This window comes from Eubalaena glacialis, chromosome 2 (genome assembly GCF_028564815.1).
Source record: "Eubalaena glacialis isolate mEubGla1 chromosome 2, mEubGla1.1.hap2.+ XY, whole genome shotgun sequence".
NCBI classification, from domain to species: Eukaryota; Metazoa; Chordata; class Mammalia; order Artiodactyla; family Balaenidae; genus Eubalaena; species Eubalaena glacialis.
The window spans coordinates 37,518,859-37,539,813 of NC_083717.1; the positions used below are offsets into that span (position 1 = coordinate 37,518,859).

General features: G+C 40.4%; 1 protein-coding gene across 3 annotated transcripts in view; it reads left to right on the top strand.

Moving 5' to 3' along the window:
* Window positions 1–2,496: 2,496 nt before the first annotated feature.
* Window positions 2,497–20,955, top strand: part of SEC11A (SEC11 homolog A, signal peptidase complex subunit) — a 52,653-nt gene continuing 34,194 nt past the window's right edge. For all 3 annotated transcript variants that reach the window (XM_061181752.1, XM_061181755.1, XM_061181753.1), the window contains exon 1: window positions 2,497–2,658. In XM_061181752.1, coding sequence (XP_061037735.1) covers window positions 2,608–2,658 — 51 coding nt within the window. In that variant the 5' untranslated portion in view covers window positions 2,497–2,607. The remainder of the gene's footprint in view (window positions 2,659–20,955) is intronic.

Sequence of the window (20,955 nt, forward strand, 5' to 3'; positions counted from 1 at the left end):
GCCCTCACAGAGTTTATGTGTATTTTCCTCCACAGGCCTTCCTAATTTGGAGAAATCAGGAATTCATATTTCAACTCAGTAAGTGTGGGTTACCTATGGGGAACAGTTAGGGATACCTCACCCCCGCAACACACGTATTTTAAATTCAGCAAATATTTGTTGGGTGCCCAATACTTGTCAGGTTGTACATTTGCCACTGGGAATTTAACAACAAACAAGAAATCAATGGTTCTTTTTTCTTTTTCTTTTTTTGTAACAGCTTTATTGTGATATAATTCACATCCCATACAGCTCACCAATTTAGTGTATTCATGGTTGTACAGTTATCACCACAATCAATTTTAGAACATTTTCAACACCCCACCAAAAAAGAAACCCCATACCCATTAATATCACTTCCCATTTCTCCCAACGCTCCCAGCCCTAGGCAATCACTGCTTTCTGTCTTTATGGATTTGCCTATTCTGGACATCTTACATAAATGGCATCATATAATTCATGGTCTTTTGTGACTAGCTTCTTTCATTAAGAAGAAATGTTTTAAGAACCTAATGTTTTAAAGGTTCATCTGTGCTGTAGTATTTCTTTTTGTTGCTAAATAATATTCCATTGTATGGATATACCACATTTTGTTCATCCCTTCATCAGTTGATGAATATTTGGGTTATTTGCGCTTTTTGGTTATTATGTATTATGCTGTCATGAACATTCATGTGCAAGTTTTTGCGTGGACATATGTTTTTAGTCCTCTTAGATATATACCTTGGAGTGGAATTGCTGGTTAATATGGTCAAGATAGTAACTACAGTAATATAGTTAATATGTTTAACCTTTTGAGGAATTGCTCTATTTTCTAAAGTGGCTGCACCATTTTACATACCCACCACAAGTGTTCCATCCTCCCCCAAACTCATAATAAAAACTGTCTTTTTTATTATAACCATCCTCAAATATACTTAACTTTTTATTGTGAAATAATTTTCAATTTAAAGAATTGCTAGGATAGTACAAAGAGTTCCAGTGCTATTTCCTCACTCAGCTTCCCCTGGTGTGAGATAATCAATATTTTGAAAAAGAAAGAAATAATAGCCAGAGACCAGTTCTAGTTTTTCTTGTCCTAGGTGTTAGGAGCTTCTGCCAGTCAAAGCAAAGACTATTTATATGCAGACGTGCCTGACTTAAAATGGTTTGACTTACAACTTTTGTATTACTTTAACCATGGTGTGAAAGTGATACGCATTCACTAGAAACTGTACTTCTTTTCCCAGTATGATACTCTCTGATGGTGGGCAGCAGCAGCAGCAGCAGCAAGCCACAGCTCCCAGTCAGCCACATGAGCACAGATGGCAAACAACCAGTATACTTACAACCTTTTGTAGCCACACAACCATTGTCTTTCACTTTCAGTACAGTAGTCAATAAATTACATGAGATATTCGACACTTTATTATAAAATACACTTGTGTAGGACTTCCCCGGTGGTCCAGTGGTTAAGACTCCACACTTCCACTGCAGGGGGCACGGGTTCGGTCCCTGGTCCGGGAAGTGACACATGCCCAGCAGTGCGGCAAAAAAATAAAAACAAAAAACGGTTTGCGTCAGATGATTTTGCCCAACCGTAGGCTAGTGTGTGCTCTGCTTGCTTAAGGTAGGCTAGGCTAAGCTACGATGTTCAGTAGATTAGGCGTATTGAATGCATTTTTGACTTACGGTATTTTCAATTTACCATGGGTTTATTGGGAGGTAAGTCAAGGAGATCTGTGTAGAGACAGAATGTGACCCTTATCAGCGATAAGAGGGTCACATTATGGTGCCCGAGGTAACAAAACCAGGTTTTCGTCTAGTAGACAATCAGATCCTGTTAGCAAGGTCAATTTCGGGGAGGAAGGGACTACCTCACAACCCGCACTACTGGTGGTCTCATCACACGGTTGCATGGTTTGGTAGTTTTCTAATCCTACCGGGCTGTTTTCTCTCCAGCCAAGAGTTTCTTAAACTCCTGAAAGCGTCAGGCAGTGCTTTGAAAGTCACATCCTCCGCCCTTACCCAACAGCACTTATTTAAACACCTCAGCCGTCAGTTTCCCGTAGCGCAGGAGACCCGCCGCAGCAGAGGAGGCAAGGCCTGGCGACACATCCAGGGCCACACCCAGACCCACGACCGGGGCTTGAACGCGCCGGCCGCTCAGGGGCCTTTTCTGCCCTCAGACTCCAGAAACACGGCTCCCTATTGGCCAGGCGTGCACCAGGGCCCGCCTTCTGGAAGTTGCAGGGCGGCCTCCTATCTAACCCCGAGTGGCGGCCTCCTTGTGGGTCCACGGGGCTGAGAGAGGGAAGTGGGCTTCATTCTGTTCTCAGCAGACGAGGTTCGGGGTACGAGAGCCCTCCTACAGCGAGGTCAGGCCAGGAGGCTGGATTAGGATGGTCGCGAGACCCTTTGTCTGCTCCCCCCGGCGAAGGGGCGGGGCCGCGCCGGTTCCGCCCCGGAAGCGGAAGTGCGGGCACCCTGGGGTTCTATCCAGTGAGAGCTTGGCCCGTGCGCCAGCCGTTCCTCCCGCCGGTCGCATCTCGCCGTCTTTTCTACCCGTGTCCCCTCGCTGGCCCCGCCATGCTGTCTCTAGATTTTTTGGACGATGTACGGCGGATGAACAAGCGGCAGGTGAGGTTGGCCGCCCACTGTTCCCCTTGTCCCTTCGACGCTGCCACTGCGGTGCCCCGCGGACCTCTGGGCCCTAGTGTGAGGGCCAGAGCGGGTCGGACGCCTGGATTATTCCATCTCTTTGTGGGGTCTGTGTCCAGAGGTAGCTTTATCCGCCCCCTATTTTTAGCCGCTAGCTGATACGGGGCCTTATAAGGGCGGAGCGGGAAGCCTGGACTTCACGTTCCATTGCCCCCTCTGAGGCGGGGAAGCAAATGGAAACCGTAGGGCTCTTTGTAAGTGGGAGTTGGGGTTGCTTATTGTTTTAGGCTTAGTTAGGTGGCAAACTCGTGATTTCTCCAGTCGCAGCGACTTCCGATGGATTCCGGCAGCTAGGTTTAGCAGTTCACCGCTACTCTGGGATGCTCCGGAAGGCGGTTGTAAGGCCCCACAAAAGCCGTTTGGCTACTTTGAGCCCGTTACAACCCTTCTAGTACAGCTGGGTCTCAGCGGGCTGTCCTGACTTACTTGAACCACCTCCGAGTTCAGAGTTGAAACAGTTACTCTCCTTGCCCTTTAGTCCGCTTAGCATTAAGGTATACCTCAGGATCCTCGGGTATACCTCCCAGTGTTAGTGGTACAGGGATCCTGAAACTTCCATCTCCTGATTTTGTCCTTAAACCTTACTCCGTCTTGAACTTACAGATCATATTCCAAATGGTACTGGGAATACTGTTGTAATTATTTAGTCATTGGAAAAAGTTGCTCCTTTTTGTCTTCTACACCAAGTGTGTCTGTAGAGCCCACTTTTGCTTGCCTCGGACCTTTTTACAGTGTTTTGCTGTTAAGAATTGTCCTGATGTCACTATTAAAGGTTTTTCTCTTGGACTTCTATTATGCACTATTTATATTTACCATTTAGGGAAGAAGATATACAACTTCCCCTTACTTCCCTTCAGACCTTAGCTAGCTCAGTGCCACCTCTTCTTAGACATGTTTCCTAATTCCTTCAGTCATAATTGATCATTTTTTTCCCCAAATTGCACAAAACGTTTCAGATTCTCACTTGTATAGTGTTTTTTCATCCATATCTGAATTTCTAGGTGCAGAGACATTGCTTTGAAGAAACTCTTCTTTTGGGCCTACTGTTTATTGTACCCTGTGCTAAGTACAATTAGAGAAATGCAAAGATAGATAAGACAGATTCTGCCTTCAAGGATCATAAATATGTAGAAAATGACTAAGGCAAAACAATAACTATTTTGAGCTCTTGCTATGTGTGAAATCCTTTATATGCCTGTGAGGTAGATAATGTTATTCCCATTATACAAGTGAAGAAAATGAGCAACCTCCCAGAGATTGTTAGGAAGGGATGTGAAGGATTGGATAGCATGGGGATGGGATGAGAGAAAGTTAGAAATGAGGTTTTACCTGCACATAATATCTGGGGGAAAAAATTGATACTGTAGGTACCGAGAGCTAATTAGATGAAAAGAGGGAAACTAGAAGTTTCATCAAATGTCTGATTAATTTGAGTTGTAATTTTTTTTTCCTATCAGGTTCATAGAGGAATAGTTTAGTACAGTAAACTCCATCCAGGGGAATTCCCTGGTGGTCCAGTGGTTAGGATTCCACACTTCCGCTGGATGGGGTCTGGGTTTGATCCGTGGTCCGGGGACTGAGATCCCACAAGCTGCGTGGCGTGGCCAAAAAAAAAAACAAAAAAAACAAACCTCCATCCATTTAAAGTGTATCAGTTGATAAGTTTCTACAGTTATATACACCCATTACAATCAAGATACAGAACATTTTTGTCACCCACAAGATCCCTTTGTAGTTCATTTCTTTAGCACTTGGCAACCACTGATTTGCTTTTTTGTCAGTATAGATGGGTTTGCTTTTTTTAAAAAAATATTTTATTTATTTATTTATTTAGCTAGCTGCACTGGGTCTTAGTTGCTGCACACGGCATCTTCATTGCGGCATGTGGGATCTTTAGTTGCGGCATGAGGGATCTTTAGTTGTGGCATGTGGGATCTAGTTCCTCGACTAGGGATCGAACCCGGGCCCTCTGCATTGGGAGCATGGAGTCTTAGCCACTGGACCACTAGGGAAGTCCCTGGTTTGCATTTGATAGAAATGGAATCACAGAGTATGTATTCTTTTGAGCTGCAAGTTTTAATTGATTTTTAACACCTTACTCAAGACTTTTGTTTACGGTATGTAATTTTTATTTTTGTCTGCTTCCCAGTTTTCAAAATTAAAGTGTTTCACTACTTTCATGGCATCCAATACACTGTTGCCAGATTAATGTCTTCTCTCCTGCCCTCCAACCTTCAGTAGATCCCACTGCCTTGTAGGTTAAGTCCAAACCCCTTAGAATAGCATTTGAAGTAAGTCCCAGTCATTTTACAGTCTGCCGTTTCTCACTGTTTCAGTCTTGTCCCAGTTTACTCTTCCTGTTTACTCTTCCTGTTTCATTTCACTGTGTATATGAACATTGTTCTATTCAAGCTTTGTGTACTTAACTGTCTTCAGAACTCCCCTTGTATTATTTCTGAGTCTTTGTGGACCTCCCTAGACTATTAGGTGATCTCTAAAGCCCTTTCAGCTGTTATGTACTATTCTATTTGTCTTCTCCCCTTTGCAGTGTGGCTCTTTTACTGTAGTGTCAGAGCACAGTGTTCCTGAGGCTTTTCTTAATCCATGAAGCCCTGATTTGTAGTTTGCCTGTTTCTGTGGTAAATACTTCCAACATGGTTGATTTCAAGCTGCTAACATGACATCACTGAATGTGGAATTAGGAAGAAATGTGGTAGCATGCAACTGTAATTTCCACCTTACAGGTAAAATTTTAAAAATAATCTCAAGAACACAGATAATAGTAAAATGTAGTAAAATAGTTAGAAACTGATTTAGAGTATTTATTGACTTTGTTTTTAAAGTAATTTAATTGTACTAATTTTTAGTAACACTGTGTTTAACAACCAGCTTGCAAGAGTCCTGAAAATTTAGCAGGTTGGCTCCAGCACACCTCTGGTTGTAGGTTAGTTTCTTGATGCCCATTGAGGTAACCTTTGTGTGCAGAAAAGCCTGTTTAGAATTCTTATATTTAAAAACATAATATTCAATTTGTAAAAGCTAAAATTTTAAAACCAAGTTCTTAAACCTTTCAGAATCAGTTCTCAAATCTTATCCTATTTAAAGTCTAGTAGCTGGTGGGATCTTAGTTCCCTAACCAAGGATTGAACCCAGGCTCCCGGCAGTGAAAGCTCCAAGTCCTAACCACTGGACCGCCAGACTGGACCGCCAGGGAATTCCCAGGTCTAGCAAATTTTAACAATCACTTTTAAGGGCCTTTGAATATTTGGGCTAATTTATAAACAGACATCTTTAAAACATTAAATTTAACTTGTAAATTTAAAGAATTTCCTTTTTAAAAACATCGATTATTCAACAAACACCACTGCATACTTATATAATTTTTATAAATCTGGAGCTTAGGTTCTCCTAAATGTTTCAACATTTGAATATAAGGTATAAATAGTAAGCTTTCTGATTAAAATAATAAATCTGGGCTTCCCTGGTGGCACAGTGGTTGAGAATCTGCCTGCCAATGCAGGGGACACGGGTTCGAGCCCTGGTCTGGGAAGATCCCACGTGCCGCGGAGCAACTAGGCCCGTGAGCCACAACTACTGAGCCTGCGCGTCTGGAGCCTGTGCTCTGCAACGAGAGGCCGCAATAGTGAGAGCCCCACGCACCGCGATGAAGAGTGGCCCCCGCTTGCTGCAACTAGAGAAAGCCCTCGCACAGAAACGAAGACCCAACACGGCCAAAAATTAATTAATTAATTAATTAATTTTTTAAAAATGGATGCCATTATTTGGCATCTATATTAAAAAAAAAAATAATAATAAAATAATAAATCTACAATTGATTGTACATTTTAAAGTGGAATTACAAATCTGACCTATTACTTTAATATTCCAAATTCTCTTACATTTTACAAAAACTTAGGATACCAAATATGCACAGCACCCTTAACGTAAAAGTATTAATACTATACATAATTTCCTTTAAGCATTTCTGTTCTTAATTATGAATTTTCCTGGAGTGAAAAGATGCTTATTCACTCAATAAGTATGTCATGCCAAGTAATTTTTATATTACTTTCATGTGTAATTCTCTGCTTGCTGAGAATTCTTAATGATCAGAGGATATTGGCCAGCATGTGACTAGATCCATGTTTGAGCCCTGATGGGACTAATCTGACTTTCACAGAATTTGCTTTATTAGCTCCTCCTTAGACCTTTTGCATTACTTGATTGAATTTTGCATTTCTTTGGATTTTAATTATCTGTATGTTTTCCTACCTAAATCTGAAGACCTTAGGACTTGGCACGATCCTTTCTTTTTATTTATTTATTTATTTATTTATTTATTAATATTTTGGCTGTGCCTCACAGCATGTGGGATCTTAGTTCCCTGACCAGGGATCGAACCCCTGCCCCCTGCAGTAGAAGTGCTGAGTCTTAACCACTGGACCACCAGGGAAGTCCCTCTTTTTATGTTTTTCAGTCTCTTAGGATCCCTTAACTCTTTTGTTTGTTTGTTTTTTAATTTATTTATTATTATTTTATATTTTGGCTGTGCTGGGTCTTCATTTTGGCACACAGGATCTTTGTTGTGGCATGCGGACTCTTAGCTGTGGCATGCATGTGGGATCTACTTCCCCAGCCAGGCGTTGAACCGTGGCCCCCTGCATTGGGTGTGTGGAGTCTTACCCACTGGGCCGCAAGGGAAGTCCCTCACTTAACTCTTTTTTTAAAATAATTAATTAATTAATTAATTAATTAATTAATTATTTTATGGCTGCATTGGGTCTTCGTTGCTGCACGCGGGCTTTCTCTAGTTGTGGCGAGCCAGGGCTACTCTTTGTTGTGGTGCGCAGGCTTCTCATTGCAGTGGCTTCTCTTGTTGCAGAGCATGGGCTCTAGGTATGCGGGCTTCAGTAGTTGTGGCTCAATGGCTCTAGAGCACCGACTCAGTAGTTGTGGCGCATGGGCTCAGTTGCTCTGCAGCATGTGGGATCTTCCCAGATCAGGGCTCGAACCTGTGTCCCCTGCATTGGCAGGTGGATTCTTAACCACTGAGCCACCAGGGAAGTCCTGCTCACTTAACTCTTAATGGCTATTGTAGTGATACCTGATTGAATTCCGGATATCTTTGGTAACTTTTTTTTAATGAATTGGCCTTCAGGTGAAGCACATAGAAGCCTAGATTTTTCCTAGATTTGGACCTAATATGAGTAAGTGTGCTGCGAATAGGAGGTATATACAGCGCAGAGGACAGATCCATTACTTTTTTTGATTATTGAAAACTAATCTGGTCTTGTTTAGGATCAGGAAACTCTTTATCACTGGCAGGGTATCAAAATTCAGTAATAAACTGCCAAGTTTCAATGTAGAAATATCAGTCTCCATTATACACACAAGGAAATCACAAGTAAAATTATGTTAAAAACTGCACTTACTGTCCTCGAGTATATTCTTCTTGAGCATCCAAAAATCATTCTTCATCCTGTATAACTTTGAGCAAATCTAGAATACAGTACCATAGTAAGGATTAGGCATTTACTTGTTATGGCTCTTAGATACTTCATATTTTTTAGGGTTTTTTTTTTTCCCCATAGTATTCTCTCCATGGACATACAGACAAGCATGATTATTTATTCTCATGCCAGATGGCACAAGCCTCCAACAATAAAGACAAATTCCACTTAAGCAGAAATTATGACCATAAATCTTCTTCAAAAGAGTTGTCTTTTGAGACTTCCCTGGCAGTCCAGTGGTTTAAGACTTTGTGCTTCCACTGCTGGGAGCATAGGTTGGAATCCTGGTCAGGGAACTAAGACCCTGCATGCCACGCAGCGTAGCCAAAAAAAGAGTTGTCTTTTCTGACTTCAAGGAAGGAGGTGAGGTAGAGTATCCAAACACAGAAAATGTTCATGGGGATAGAATGCTTTGTCTGAAAAATATGGCTTATCGGTCAGGGTTTAGTCTGGGAAGCAGAACCACTATGAATATTTTAGAATTAAGGGATTTATTATAGGAATAAGATTTTATACAACTGTAGGAGAAGCTGGATGAGTCAGGAGTCTAAAACAGAGATGCAGAATCAGAATGTCACTAACCAGTTCTGTAGCACTGTTATGGGTAGACGGAAGCTTGCCATGGAATCTGGGACTAGATTCCACATCTGGCTGATGGAGTGGAATCACACCAAAGGAGAGTAGATGAAGTCTGTGGAAGACTGTTGCCTCTACAGCTCGTTTCTGGATGTGGAGCAGGTGAATGCGAGGACAAACTGGATTCTGCCAGGCCTTTAATGTCTGTCTCTCACCATGTCTAACCACAATGACCTTCAGCATAATAGCAGCTGCTTCTCTTTCACCTTCTAGGTCTTGGGCAGATTTCTCTTTTGCCAAATCTAAATCAGAACCATACATGGAGGGGGGTTTGGGGAAGCCTAGTTCTAGCTAAGCCAATTTGGCAAAACTACTGTAGTTTTCAAAACTATTATAGTCTACCCTTTGTCAGCTCGGCATTTACACACCTCTTTTAATCATATTTCACTTTTCAAATAAAGATAAAAGCAAGATTATACTTCTGTCTAATATGCAGCTTCCCTTTGTTTCTGTAATTGGCTACATGGTTGTAGCTGTCATCTTTCTTCTTAACCATTCCACATTCCTTTTGCTCTCAGCAAGAACCTAAGTTGGTCATAGTTTCTTGCCTTACGGCGTGACCCAAACCTTGATTATTAAAGGGTAATGTCATGAGGAGTCCTGCCTGAACTGGACTGTTATAGTTTTCACTAACTTTTATTGTAAGGCATGGAAGTACTAAGAAAGGCCTCAGAGTATTCTTTATATTCCTGTATATTCACTTCCCTCATTATGTAGTAACAAACCTCTGTTTTTCTCTGATGGTCAGGGTCAAGCCCCTTTGCCAGTAAGTAACCACCCCGTTCCCTGCATTTTGGTTCACTGGCATGAGTATCCCAAAGTGGCAAGGGGGCAGACTCAACTTCCAGTTTAATGGAACCACTGTGTCTCCTGGTGGAAGGAAATCTCCTTTAGGAGTGAAAACTTATTTTTTTTGGCTGCGCTGGGCAGCTTGTGGGATCTTAGTTCCCCGAACAGGGATTGAATCCGGGCCATGGCAGTGAAAGCGCCAAGTCCTAACCACTGGACCGCCAGGGAATTCCCAGGAATGAAAACTTCTAAACCAGCAGAACCCAAAACTATGAGGCTGGGAAGCTGAAATTTCACTAGCAGATTATTAGGGGTAGTAGTGGGAGGAGTCACTTCCATTCCCACCCTTTAATTCTGGACTAGTGAATCCTACTTACAGAAGAAATTGGTTGCTGATTAAGAGCATATACCACATACTGGAGGACATTAGACATTATCCCAGCCCAACAAAGTGTTGCTGCTGTCTAGCTGGTACTCTAGCTGTCCTCAAAAGGCCATTTGTATCACTCAGAAGATAGAAACAACACCAGTAATTGAACAGGGAAAAATTAAATACAAAGAATTGTAAACTGGTAAAAGATGCTCAACCACTAAAATGTGTAAAAGAGGACTCTTAAGGTGTTCAGAAATAGCGTATGCAGAAAACAGTTATTACCTTCTAGGATAAGGGAGTGAACAAAGAAAGAACTAGCAAAATACCTCCCGCCAACCCCCTTCACCCCTTCTTAACCTGAGATGTAGACCTCTTTGGGGAGGGTGTGGCTGTCACAGGGACATGCAATGACATTTACCAGAGCAGTGGGCTGGAGCTGGTTCATAGAAGTGGCCTGCTGGGAGGTTGAGAAATTTGCCAGAGTGCGTGTGGGCAGGAGCCAGTTTGTGATGGTCTCTGAGGTGAGTACTAGCAGACCTCCAGTACACAGATCCACTAGCTACTGGGTGAAATAAAAACACTCCATGGGAAGAGAAGCCCCTCCCACTCTATCACCTTGCAGTGGCCCTGCAGTGCCTTTATTAATAAAACCTAACATCATTGAGCCAACTGGAAAAGGTGCCCTTGTTTATAGGCTCAGCCTAGTAACACAAAGAAGGATGGATTTGGTGCTGAGAGACAATAAATTGATAATGCATACTGTTCCACTGTTCTTTCAGGCCAGCCATTTAAGATGATGGAGGACACAGTAAGACCAGTGAAATTCATGACCATGTGCCCACTGTTGTGCTTTAATTACCTATAAGTTACCTGGTCAGAAGCAGTGTTGTATGGAATACCATGATGCGGAATAAGGTATTCTGTAAGTTCATGGATGGTGGTTTTGACAGAAATACTGAGGACAAGGAAGACAGATCCATATACAGAGTCTATTCTAGATAGAAGAAATTGCTGCCCCTTCCATGATGGAAGTGATCCAGTATCAGGAATGGTGGCATTGTTGGTCTTTGCAGTTGGCAGTCTAGGCACTCATCATTGGCTAGAACCAAATTGGTCTTGGTGAGTGAAAGTCCACATTGCTAACCTTCATCTTGGCTGCTACAGCCACTTTGATCATGAGTCCATTGGGTAAGACATGGATGGCTAGGGAAAGAGGCCGCTGACATCCACAAAACAGGTAATTTTATCCACCTGATTATTAAGATACTCTTCTGCTGAGGTAATTCTTTGGTGGGACACAAATATCTTCACATTCTATGTACCTACTTGGAAAGCTCCATCCACATACCTTTTCCCCAAACCTCTTGTCTCTAACTTTCCAGTGATGTCTCTTCCAAGTCCCTGGCCATCCAGCCAAATTGCTGGTCACTCTTGAATCAGTGTAAATCCACACCTGTGGCCATCTCTCCTTCCAGGAAAAGCAAACAATTATTGTATCACTTGAAGTTCTGCCCATGGGAGGATTTCCCTTCATCATAATCCTTTATGGTGAACCCTGAATGGGGATGTCATGGCACAGCTGTCTACTTTCAGTTGGTGCTAGATGGTTCATGTAGAACCATCATCTAAACACCAGGCCTAAAGTCTTCTTTAGTCAGCTGGTCATAGGGAACTCCCCGTGGGGCGAGAGGTGTAAGCTGAGAGAGAAGAAGCAATGTAGCATAAGTAGGAGCCATGAGTATCTGAGTCACTTGCTCATACAACTTACTTGTGTCTTCAGGACCTGCTTGAGCCCAATCTTGTATATACTACTTACAATGGATGATGGAGTACTGCTGTGAATGCCCAACTTTATGACTTGGTGGATCTGGCAGCATCCAGTTCATGCTGAGGAGTTCAGGTTATATGGTAACTTGGTGATCCATGGTCTAGGGTTTAGTCTCTACTAGAATTCAGCAGCTAGCTAGAAGCTGTTACAGAGGAGGAGAATAGTTCTCCAAAGGATAGCATAGCTTTGCCCCCAAATTCAAAGACCTGTGCTGTTGTTCACCCGTAGAGGACTGCCAGAGGCTCTCCATCTGTCACAGATATTTCAGTTACCATGAGATCTTCTGGGTCTTATGGCCCAAGTGATAGAACAGCTTGCATGGGAGCTTGGACCTGTTGCACAGCCCTCCTCAAAACTGGATCAAAATTGGTTTACTAGGTTAGTAGATTGGAGTAGCACACCCAAATGAGGTATATGTTGCCTCCAAAATCCAAAGAGGTCCACTAGGCTTTAAGTTTCTTAGTAGTAACAGGAACCAGATGCAGCAACTTGTCCTTCATCTTGGAAGGGATATTTTAACATGACTGGGGCTACTGAACCCCAAGAATTTTCATGCGGATAGGAATTTCTGTGGGATTTATTTCTCACACTCTGGTCACATATGTGTTTTACCAAGGTGTCTAGGTCATGAGGTTCAACCACCCAGTCTAGTCACTGTGATATCATCAATATAGTGAACATGTTTACTCTGTGAATGTTGGGCCAATCAAGGTCCCCATGGACCTTTATGATAGAAAGCTCTAGAGCTAATTGAGCCCTCAAGTAGGCCCTGCCACCAAAAGCATACTGCTTCTAGTGGTCTTATTCCTCTTGCTACAGGAGTCCTCAGGGATAGGAAACTGTCAAAAACGCAGAATGAGCCTCTTCTAAGTTGGAATTGCTAGAAGCTGATGATTGTCTTACTAAGACAGGGAACCTAACTTTATTTTAATCATCTAGACTTATTAAGAATATGTAACTTTTAGTTTTGATTGGTTATGCAGTTATTGCTACATGTAGTAGCATTGTTAAGGACTGATATTGTGCATTACAAGCTGAATTATGGTTTAAGCCTAGAATATCACTTGTAGCAAGAAATAGGAGTGGAGAGGACAGCAAGAGCCAGATCATGGAAGGCCCTGTATACTCAGAGGTTCAGAATTTATCCTATAGATAGAGAAGTTTTTGAGCAGACACCTCAATAATTTTATTTTCACTTTGTGAACAATAATTATATATAGGTGGATGAATTAGAAGGATACAAGTCTAGAGGTAGGACTCTCAGATTGTTTCAGTAGTCTGGGTAAGAGGAGACGAGACATGAAGTAAGGCAATAGTCATAGAAATAAAGCCAATGGGATGGATGTGAGAAATGTTGGGGAGATAAAATTTAGAGGACTTGGGTGGATGGTGATACTAATCACCAAGAGAATGTGGAAGGAGGAAAAGATTTGAGGAAAAGGATTGAGTTCAGCTCTGGATGTGTTGAATTTAAGGTGTCTGTGTAACATCTAGGTGATTTTCAGTAAGTAATTGGATATACTTACCAATTGGATATAATTGGTCTGGTATGGAGAAGAGATTTGGGTGTCATCAGCATATATGTTGTAATTGAAACCATGAATAGACAAGATTGCGTGCAGAACGGAAAGAGAAAAGGGCAAAGGTTGGACTCCTAGAACACTTGTATTTAATGGGATGTCAGAGAAGAGGTCAGGTCAGGGTCTGAGGTCGGTGACATAGAAACCAAGGGATGAGGGAGTTAGAAGAAAGTTAATCAAGTCAAGTGACTCAGAAAGACAAGGTAGTTAAAATAAGTTCATGAACTCCCTCTTCCGGGTTTTTTTTTTTTTAACTTATTGATTGATTGATTGATTGATTGATTAATGGCTGTGTTGGGTCTTCGTTGCTGCACGCAGGCTTCCTTTAGTTGCAGTGAGCCAGGGCTACTCTTTGTTGCGGTGCACAGGCTTCTCATTGCAGTGGCTTCTCTTGTTGCAGAGCACGGGCTGTAGGCGCGCGGGCTTCGGTAGTTGTGGCACGTGGGCTCAGTAGTTGTGGCGCATGGGCTTAGTTGCTCCGCGGCATGTGGGATCTTCCTGGACCAGGGCTCGAACCCATGTCCCCTGCATTGGCAGGCGGATTCTTAACCACTGCGCCACCAGGGAGGTCCCCCTCTTCCTGGTTTTTAATGAATAGTTTAAATAGGTAATATATTTACATTGTTCTCCCCAACCCCCACAAAAAAGTGAGAGTAACTTTTTCCTATAGTCTCGCCAGCATTGTGTGTTTTCAGACTTTTAGATTTTCGCCATTCTAATAAATGAAAAGTGGTATCTCAGGACAGTCTTACTTTGTATTTCCCTCATTATCAGTTTGGTTGAACATATTTTCATATGATTTTGAAGTTGTTTTTATTTCACTTTCCATGAACTAGCAGTTCATAATCCTTTGCCTATTTTCCTTTTGGATTGTTGTTATTGATTTCTAGGAGCTCTTTATAGGAAGATTAGTCTTTTGTCGTATATATTGTAAATAATTTCTCCCAGTTTGTGTTTTGATTTAGCTTATAGTATAATTTGCCATGCATAGTTGTCGGATTTTTTTGGTTATTTGCTCTTTTATTTTGTTTTGGGTAGTCAAATTTACCCGTCTTTTCTTCATGGCTTCTGGATTTCAGGTCAGTTTAAAAAACCTCTTTACTTCAAGGCCTTGCCTACTTTGTTTTCTTCTATTACTTTTGTGAATATATGCTTTAAAAAAAACAGCTTTATTGGGGTATAAAGTATAAAATTCACCCATTTTAAGTGTGTAATTCATGTTTTTTAGTAAATTTATAGGGTTGTGCACCTATCACCACAATCCAGTTTTAGAACATTTCCATCATCCCTGAAAGATCCTTCGTGCATTTTTACAGTCAATGCCTGTTTCCACTCACAGCCCCAGACAACCACTAATCTGCTTTGTATCTCTATGATTTGCCTTTACTAGACATTTTATTTTTTTGTTTTATTTTTATCAACAATTAGCTTTTATTAAATCATTTTATATAAATGGAATCCTATAAAAATGTAGTCATTTGTAGCTGGTTGCTTGCTTGCTTGCTTTTTATTTTTGGCTGTGTTGGGTCTTCATTGCTGCACGCGGGCTTTCTCTAGTTGCGGTGAGCGGGGACTACTCTTCGTTGAGGTGTGCGGGGCTTCTCATTGCAGTGGCTTCTGTTGTTGTGGAGCACAGGCTCTAGGTGTGCAGGCTTCAGTATTTGCAGCACATGGCCTCAGTAGTTACGGCACGCAGGCCCTAGAGCGCACAGGCTTCAGTAGTTGAGGTGCATGGGCTCAGTAGTTGTGGCTTGCAGGCTGTAGGGCGCAGACTCAGTAGCTGTGGGGCATGGGCTTCGTTGCTTCGCAGCATGTGGGATCTTCCCGGACCGGGGATCGAACCTGTGTCCCCTGCATTGGCAGGTGGATTCTTAACCACTGTGCCACCAGGGAAGTCCCTGATTGCTTTCATTTCACATGATTTTTTTAAATTGTGGTAAAATACACATAACAAAATTTTCTATCCTAACCATTTTTTAAACTTTATTAATTTATTTTTTTAATGGAAATGTCGTTGATCAGAATGTTGTGTTTGTTGCAGGTGTATAGCAAAGTGATTCAGTTATACACATATGTATATGTATCCTTTTTCAGATTCTTTTCCATTATAGGTTATTATGAGATATTGAATATAGTTCCCAGTGCTATACAGTAGGTCCTTGTTGTATCTTAACCATTTTTTCCTTGTTGTATCTTAACCATTTTTTAAGCGTAGAGTTCAGTAGTGTTAAGTACATTCACATTGTTGAACAACCCATCTCTAGGACTCTTTTTATCTTGCAAAATTAGAACTCTGTACTCATTAAAAAACTCCACATTCTCCCCTTCCCCCAGCCCCTAGAAACTACCATTGTACTTTCTGTCTCTGTGAGTTCGGCTTTTATTGATTTTTTTCTCATTATTTGTTTTCTGTTTCACTGATTTCTGCTTTAAACTTTATTTACTTCCTTGGTTACTTTGTGTTTAGTTTGCTATATTTTCTAGTTTCTTAAAGTGGAATCTTGGGTTATTGGGTTAAGGTCTTTGTTTTCGAATATATGTATTTAAAGCTATAAATTTCTCTCCAAGCAGTACTTTAGCTACTACAGAATTTTTGACATGTTGTGTTTGTTTACACTCAGTTCAAAATATTTTGTAATTTCCCTGTGGTTCCTCTTTGAACCATGGGTTATTTGGGAAAAAATGTTTATAAGTATGTATTTGTGGGTTTTTCAAATTTCTCTCCAGTGCTGATTTCTAATTTAGTTCTGTTGTAGTTGAAGAAAATAGTTTGTATGATTACAATCTTTTAAAATTGAGTCCCCTTTTAAAATTTGCCTGGAGCCTGGTCTCTGGAGAATGTTTCATGTTTGTTTGAAAAGAATGTGTATTCTACTGTGTGGGGTGGAGTGTTCTATAGATGTTTAGTTGGTTGAGGTATTCAAGTTTTCTATATCCTTGCTGGTTTTCTGTCTTATTCTATCAACTATTAAGAAGAGGATGTTGAAGTCTCTAACTTTCTATCCTGAGATAGATCCTACTTGGTCATAAGGTGTATATTGTTTGGTCTAAACATTTACTAAAATGTTAGATACTTTTTATGTCTATATCCGTGATACCATTCTGTGGTTTTCTTGTAACATCTTTATCTGATTTGGGTATCAGTAATGTTGACCTTCATAAAGTGAGTTGGGAAGTATTCCCTCTTCTGCAGTTTTCCAGAAGAGTTGGCATAGAATTATTATGATTTTTTTCTTTAAATGCTCGGTAAAATTCATTAGTGAGTACTTTCTGAGCCTGGAGTTTTTCTTTGTGGGAAGGTTTTTAAATCGTAAATTCAGTTTCTTTAGGTCTGTTCAGCTCTATCTATTTCTTCTGCAGTGAGCTTTGGTAGCGTGTGTATTTCAAAAATTAATATATTGGTATAAAGGTATTCACAATACTTATTATCCTTTTGATATTTGTATATTAATACAAATTAATAAGTATTAGTCTAGTGATGTCACCTCTCTCATTCCTTCCTGATATCAGTAATTCATATCTTCTTTCTTTTTTTCCTGATTAGTCTGGCTAATTGATCTCCTCAAAGAACCAACTTTTGGTTTGCTTTTCTTTACTGTTTTCCTGTCTTCAGTTTCACTTATTTCTACTCATATTTTTAGTATTTTTTTTTTGTGAGTTACTTTAGATTTCATTTGGTTTTCCTAGTGTTTTAAGGTGGAAGCTTAATTTGGGAAATCCACAAATATTTGGAAATTAAACAGTGCATTTCTAAATAACCCATGGGTCAAAGGAGAATCACAAGGGAAATTGCAAAATATTTTGAACTGAATATAAACAAAAACACAACATATAATTTGAGACATTTCTGTTTTTCTTAACATAGGCCTTTACTACTATAAAATTCCCTTTACGTACTACTTTAGGTGCATCCCACGAATTTTGAAATGTTGTATTTTTATTCTCTTTTGATTTCTTCTTTTACCGTGGCTGATTCAGAAGTGTTATTTGATTTCTAAACATTTGGGGGAATTTTTCAGGTATCTTTCTGTTACTGATTTCTATTTTCATTCCATTGTGATTGGAGAATACTCTTTGCATAATTCAAATCCCTTTCTATTTATTGAGACTTGTTTTGTGGTCTTGAATATGGCTATCTTGGTGAATGTTCTGTGTGTACTTAAAAGGAATGTGTATCTGTTGTTGTTGGGCAGAATGTTCTGTAAATATCAGTTAGGTCAAATTGGTTGGTAGTGTTGTTCAAATCTTCTCTATGCTTATTGATTTTTTTGTCTTCCTGCTGTATCAGTTATTGAGAGGGGGTCTTGACATTTCTGACTGTAACTATGGATTTGTCTATTTCTCCTATTCTTTTCCATTATGGTTTATCGCAGGATATTGAATATAGTTCCCTGTGGTATACATTATGCTATACATAAACTTGTTGTTTATCCATTCTTTTTTTTATATATAAATTTATTTATTTATTTATTTATTTTTGGCTGTGTTGGGTCTTCGTTTCTGTGCGAGGGCTTTCTCTAGTTGCGGCGAGTGGGAGCCACTCTTCATTGCGGTGCGCGGGCCTCTCTCTGTCGTGGCCTCTCCTGTTGTGGAGCACGGGCTCCAGACGCGCAGGCTCAGTAGTTGTGGCTCACGGGCCAAATTGCTCCACGGCATGTGGGATCTTCCCAGACCAGGGCTCGAACCTGTGTCCCCTGCATTGACAGGCAGATTCTCAACCACTGCACCACCAGAGAAGCCCCTATCCATTCTTAATGTAATAGTTTGCATCTACCAACCCTAAACTCCCAATCCATCCCTCTCCCTCCCCCTCCCCCACTTGGCAACCACTAGTCTGTTCTCTATGTCTATGAGTCTGTTTCTGTTTTGTACATAGGTTCATTTGTGCCATATTTTAGATTCCACATATAAGTGATATCATATGGTATTTGTCTTTCTCTTTCTGACTGACTTCATTTGGTATGATAATCTCTAGTTGCATCCTGAAATAGTTTTTTATTGCTATGACTTCAGTTTCACTGAACTTTTCTTCTGTGATGTCTAATCTGCTGTTATTCCATTCTGTGTGGTTTTCAGACAAGATTGGGTGCTTTCAGGGTGGTATGCTGTGTGGTTTTCATTTCAGGCATTTTCTTTTTCATCTCCAGAGGTTTGGGTTGGGTCTTGGATATATTTTCTATCATCTGAATCTCTATTTAATGTGCTCAGTCTTTCCCCTACCTTTTATTTTTATTTTTTTTGCCACACCACACAACTTGTGGGATCTTAGTTCCCTGACCAGGGATTGAACCTGGGCCACGGCAGTGAAAGCACTGAGTCCTAATCGCTGGACTGCCAGGGAATTCCTGTTTCAAGGCTTTTTTAAAAGGCTTTGTTAGGCAAGTCCAGAGTAGCCTTCAGTCTAAGGTTAATTTTGCACCACAACTGAACAATAACTTTTGAGTATGCTATCCAAAGCCCATGTGTTATGAACATTTCCACTCTGGCTGGTGGAAACAAATTATCCCTGCCCCATATGAGCTTTTAGAATTGTCCTGTCTGCTCCTTTTAGTTGGTTCTTTTTCCATCCTTGGTACTTCCCTGAAATGCATGTGCTGATCATTGCTGATCATCACTTAGCTGAAGACTTGAGGAGAGACCCTCTGTAGATCTTTGTGTAGTTCTCGTTTCTGTACTGCCCTACAATCTAAGTTGCCTTCCCTTCCCCAAACTCCCAGTTCTTTATCCTCAAGTCAAGGAGACTTCTAGGCTCTGGCTACATTTCTGTTTTGCCCTGTGGCCTGGAAACTATCCATTCTGTAAATTTGAGCAATTGTAGGGCTCACCTTGTTTCTCCTTTCATAGTCCTATGCTACCTGGACACAGTCACATGTCCAGTGTCTGAAAACCTTTGTTTCATATACTTTGTCCAGTGTTTTAGTTATTTCAGGCAGGGAGGTAAATTTGGTCCCTATTCCTCCAATTTGGCCTGAATAGCATATATTGGAGATTCATCTATGTTGTGTGTTTCAATAGTTCATGTTTTCTATTCCTGAGTAGTTTTCCATTACTTGGAAATGTTGTAATTTATTTATTCACCTGTTGATGGACATTTGGGTTTTTGTCTTTTTTTTCCCCAATTTGAGGCTGTTACAAATGAAACTGCTGTACGTGTGTTGTGTTTTCATTTGTCAGATTTTTAAAAGATTTAATGGATTTTTTAAAATGAAAATTATCTTATTGGTATTATGCCTGTTTAGACTATTCCGGAACTTTTGTTATTGTTGTTAATCTTTTAAGATCCTCACTGGGACTATCAGTGACTTTATTGGACCATAATAACCGTGTCTATTCTGAATGCACTTCAATTTTTCCAACACCATCTGTTTCACTTGTACCTGCTGTCCGTGTATCTGCCTCTAATGCCCTAGCTTCTATTGCTGCTTCTTCTGTGAGTTAGAAACCAGGGGGATTGTGGTTGTGAATTAATGAGTCTCTTAGTTTGAGGTCGCAAGGTAAGTGGAATTTAAGACTTAGGCCAATGGCTATTTTGTAGCTCTGGGACACAGTTTTGCTTCCATGGTCACTTCTGTCTTTGCTTGAGATGGCTAGAAGTCTGACTTCTATGGAAATATCTTATATGTTGAACTTCAAGTATCTCTTACAAGAACAGGAAATATAATGATATATTTGATAACTAAAGGATAAATACACAGTATATAATTTCCAGATTATGGCTTGTTAAATTATAATATTTAAACTTACTATCAGCTTTATTTTGCTGAATTTTCTGTTGTAGGTTTTTCTTAAATTCTTGTTATTTATTACTTACTGTGTATTTTAAATTGTCATGTGGATTATTCTAGTGATGGAACTTTTGGGGGAAGTCTCCACACACTACTTCCTAAAAGTGCAAAAGAAAAATAGCACACACAGATCTCCCTATACCATAGCTACCAAAAGATATTACATAGAGCTCTGACTATTTTTAATAACATTCTTTTCTAGTTACACCTTGAACACTGAGAGATATAATGTTCCAGTCACTTCTTAGAAAAAATAATGGGGCTATTCAATTCTGTGGTTATTATTCTACATATGTCACAATGTCTTATTAATAGTTAGCTTGATGTGGCCAAATGGTATGAGAAGGTTAGGTAGCTGCCACCTTATTTCTGCCAATACCCAAAAAAGCACTTCTTTCTGTACATTGATTCTGTATATTCATTAGCATTCAGATATAGTGGCGAAGAAAGCAGGGGCTAGGGAGGCAATATGTTTGTCTTTTCAGTAAAGATTTTTGTCACGAAAAAGGGGAGAAAAGAAAGAGAAAAATAGGACATTTTCAAACTTGCTCAGGTAGAATATTTGTTTTAGCAAATAGTGTGCTTCTGTCTAGGTTTTGGCTCACAGACTGACTTAGCAGTATGCAAACAGGCACCTTTTAAGGAACATTTGCCAGTTACATGTATTGAGGGACTTTTAACCTCTTTCTCTAATAAGAATGATGAGGATGATCTT